This window comes from Trichosurus vulpecula, chromosome 2 (genome assembly GCF_011100635.1).
Source record: "Trichosurus vulpecula isolate mTriVul1 chromosome 2, mTriVul1.pri, whole genome shotgun sequence".
Lineage (NCBI taxonomy): Eukaryota > Metazoa > Chordata > Mammalia > Diprotodontia > Phalangeridae > Trichosurus > Trichosurus vulpecula.
Window position 1 is genome coordinate 43,981,605 of NC_050574.1, and position 4,201 is coordinate 43,985,805.

Here is a 4,201-nt window from a genome sequence, read left to right on the forward strand (position 1 = left end):
TAATGGCTCGACTGGGCAAAAGGCATAAATTGAAGATACAACTTAGTCAGTGCCCAATGACATTCACATTTCATACTGATATTGGGTAAGATTTCTAATCTGATTTTTTTTTCTTTTGCAAGCCATGTGCGAATCATTTTACTGTAGCTCTAAACACTTGGCTCGAAAAGCTTATAGTCAATGATTATCTCTTAATACCTTTTTCAGCCTCAGTCAATGCCCTTTCCTTAATTTCCATAACAGCTCTATTGCCATTCTCATCACCTCTTAAAACTCCTAACAGCATGCTCTGTCTTTTTTTTCTAATCTGCTCTCCCCACTAATTTAATCTATCAATCAGATTAATCTCCACATTTCCCTCTTATCTATTTTTAAGCTTACCATTTCTTGGCAGCTACCTTTTAATTTTCCTTATTCATTCTTCACCAAGTCCTTATGCCTCTATCCTCCTTCGGCTTTTTATATTCTCCCTTACCCCTCTTTTTTTCTGGCTCCTCTTTCAATCTTCTTTCACAGAATCTACAAGTAGAAGACAATAGGAGGGTTTTGCCTTGGATACTAATATATTCCAATCCCTACCCTCCACCCCAAACTTTACTTTTGGATCCTCACAATGCCCTCACACTCTAATACATGTTTTGCCCTCCCGACAGCCTTCATTCATATAGGATTAGTTTTCTCTATTTTTTTCACCATTTTAAAAAATTGAATGATTGACTAAGTGGCCACTAAGCTGCATTCTATTTCTGAATCTGTGATAATAGATTGTCCCTAGTAAGAGTTATACCAGCTCCAATTATTTTTCATGGCTGTCTTGTTTCTTCTCCAACACACATTTTCAGTATTGCGATGCATGATGACGACATGTACCATGAAGTATTCTTTCCTTTACCTGGAAAGTGTTGTCACCTACTTCATTTAAATCTTTATGCAGCATATTTGGTCCAGTCTTTCATTTAGCTCTGATCCGTGCCCCCCTTTTTTGTCTTCTGATATAATTTATATGAAAATGTCAAGATTAATACAGTCCATTTCTATCAGTGTTGAAGCACGTTTCTGGTCATTGTGTAAGTATCTCATGCTTAGAAAAACAAGAATTAAGTTCATAGTTCCCTGTTATTTTAAACATTTGTAATTTTTAACACATTTAGCCTCACTGTCCATCACTTTCTTGTTGTCACCATAGAAATAGAAGTTATTGGGCAATAGTGAGGGACATTTTGTATTTTCTTTATTTTATAGGTTGCCATGACCAAAGAAAAGATTTGTTCTATTTCTACGACCCTACTCGAAGATTTGTCAGAGTGGTCAAATCAATTGCAGATGTATTCTACTCACAAAGGCCAGGAAAACCCAGAGTTACTTCTACACTACAATGCAAACTAGCAATTTTAAAGTAATTACATAGAGAAAAATAAAAGAATTAGATATATATGTGTGTGTGTATATATATATGTATATATATATATGTATATATATATATACATATATATATATAAGCTATGCCTTTGTTCAGTGCCATCTGACATATTTGTGAAGCACTTAGCTCAGTGACTGACACACGGCAGGCACCGTTTAAATGCTGAGTTCTCTTATTGTTAATTATTATTGTTGTATTGGTATTTGATTAACTACTTGATTCACGATATTTGCCTTTTTTATAGAACTTTGACATTGTTTCCAATTAATATACCAAAATTTACAAAACATTACTCAACTGATGTGCTTGTAGGTTGTTTTGAGATTTGATTATACTTAATCATTAATACCTTAGGGGCAGCTAGGAGCATTTCCTTCTTTTAAAGGTATTTTATTTGATTGAAAGGTTGGGTATGTTTTGTGATTCCTAAAATATTTTCAATTTAAGGTTCAAAACATTTCTCACAATCTTTATTGAAATAAAAAAAATGTAATAAAATGTCTTTCCCCCTACATCTTAATTATTAAATTTGATCATTTTATAAGTTGATAGATTAATATTTATAAAGGTGATAATGCTTATTAATAAATAATGATAAAATAATTTATTGTATAACACCTTATAGTTTGCAAATCACTTCCCATATTATCTTGTTTTATCCTGACAAACACATTATAAAATAGCTATTATTTTTATTCCATTTAATGCAAGAGGCAACTGAGGTAAAATAAAGTTTTTTGTCTTGCCCAGGGTCACAGGATATTCTGTGTTAATTTCTCATTTAAAATGGTCATTTTTATTATTTTATTTTTAATCATACTTTAATAATGCTTGTTGAAAATATTCTTACATATCTAGACTTTTGGAATTAAACTTATGAAGTTATCTTTAGAACATCAAAGTGAAAACCACCAAAAGAAAAAGAAAGGTTCCGGATTGCAAGACAGACTTCTCTTGTCATGTCTATGTTATTTACAAATATTTTGTAAACTTTCATAACCGGGATACCAAGGAAAAATACAGGAAATACAAACCAGTCTCAGTTGTTTAAGTATAATTATATCAGAATTCAGGCCAACACAGGTTTTCTCAAAGTACCCTAAGTGGAGTTCCATCATCTTCCATAATACACTTTAAAAATTAAACAAACCTTTCATTTTTCCATAGGAATTTTGAGCACAGCTCTTCACAAGACTTGGAGAAAATGATGCTTACTGACTTGGTGTTGGGCATTCTCTTTCTTATTCAGTTGGGAGTTGGCATTCTGGGGAATTTCTTCCTCCTGGGACTATACGCCTTCACTTTACTCATTGGACAAAGTCTGAGGCCCATAGAGTGCATTTTTGCCCACTTAGCCTTGGCCAACTCAGAAGTACTTCTCTCAAGGGGAATTCCTCTGACAATTGTCTGTTTTGGCTTCAAAAATTTCTTGGATCATGTTGGGTGTAAACTTATTGTTTATCTTCATAGTGTGGCCCGAAGTGTTTCCCTCAGCATCACCTGCCTTTTGAGTGGTTTTCAGGTCATCACCATCAGTCCCAGCAACTCCAGGTGGGCAGAACTCAAAATCCAAGCCCAGAAGTGCGTTGTCCCTGCCTGCTTCCTCTGCTGGTGCTTCTACCTGCTGATACATTTCACATTGCTTGGGACTATGCATAACTCAAGGTATATGACTAATTACACAAGGTTGTGGCATCTGGGATATTGTTCAATTTTAACTCCTGCCTCTTTTAATGCTGCACTTTTTGCAATTGTCTTTTCCATTCCTGATGTTATGTGTGTGGGATTCATGATCTGGGCCAGTGCCTACTTGGTGATTCTCCTACACAGACACCATCAGCAAGTAAAACATATTCATAGTCCTCATCTCTCTCCTAGATCTTTCCCTGAGAAAAAAGCCACTCATGCTGTCCTCCTAGTAGTGAGCACATATACCTCTTTTTATTCCATTAATTCTAGTTTGTCATTGTACCTCTTTAAAATCGATAAACATCAGCCCTGGTTTGTGGCCATGTCAGACCTCCTAGCGGCATGGTTTCCAGCCCTCAGCCCTTTTGTGCTTATCTTCTCTGACTCCCAAGTCCTCAAATATTGGTATGCCCTGTGGCATAGGAGACATTCCTGCACACTTCGCCACTATGTCCACTGCATATGCCACAATAACCAAACTCCCTGCCAACATCTTTAACACTATGAAAAATTAATGTCTTTCAAAGGCTGGTAGGAAAATGGCAAGGTCACTGGAATCCAAGTATGACAGGACCTAATTCTAGGAAGGATCATTTATTCAAACTCTTTCATCTTTTAGAAAAAACATTCCAGTTCAGGTATTATAAGTCCTGCTCTTGGTGAAAAGATTACAATGGGACATAGTCAGTTCTTAAACTGTCTCCTGATTTCAAATCCATTTTTTTTCCATTTCAAACTCAAATAGAAACAGAGGCTAAAAAACAAAACATAAAGGTCTCTGTGACTTACATAATGACTTTGTTTTTAAAGATAATATTAAATGTAATGTATGTTTTCTGTTGTTTTTAATTAAAAATTTCTTTAAAAACTCTTTCAATTACATCTTAATTCAATTCATATACAATCCAATTCATACATAATCCAAGTCATACACAGGAGTGTCATGGGCCACATATGTGGCCCCCTGGCCTCTCTGCATTAGATTGCACAAGTGCAATGTTGTATGAACAACCTTTCTTTCATTTCCTCCTTCTCATCTTGAGTTCTCTATGTTGCAAAATGTCTTTAAATATAATGTGAGAAAATATGGTG

General features: G+C 35.0%; 1 protein-coding gene across 1 annotated transcript; it reads left to right on the forward strand.

The window, feature by feature from the left end:
- Positions 1–2,624: 2,624 nt before the first annotated feature.
- Positions 2,625–3,608, forward strand: LOC118836410 (vomeronasal type-1 receptor 4-like). Its single transcript, XM_036743717.1, has one exon. It carries the CDS (start codon positions 2,625–2,627, stop codon positions 3,606–3,608), a length of 984 nt encoding a protein of 327 aa, XP_036599612.1.
- Positions 3,609–4,201: the final 593 nt, after the last annotated feature.

What these genes read in the sequence shown, in the direction of transcription:
- LOC118836410 (XM_036743717.1), top strand. Translation starts at nt 2,625, where the DNA reads ATGATGCTTACTGACTTGGTGTTGGGCATTCTCTTTCTTATTCAGTTG.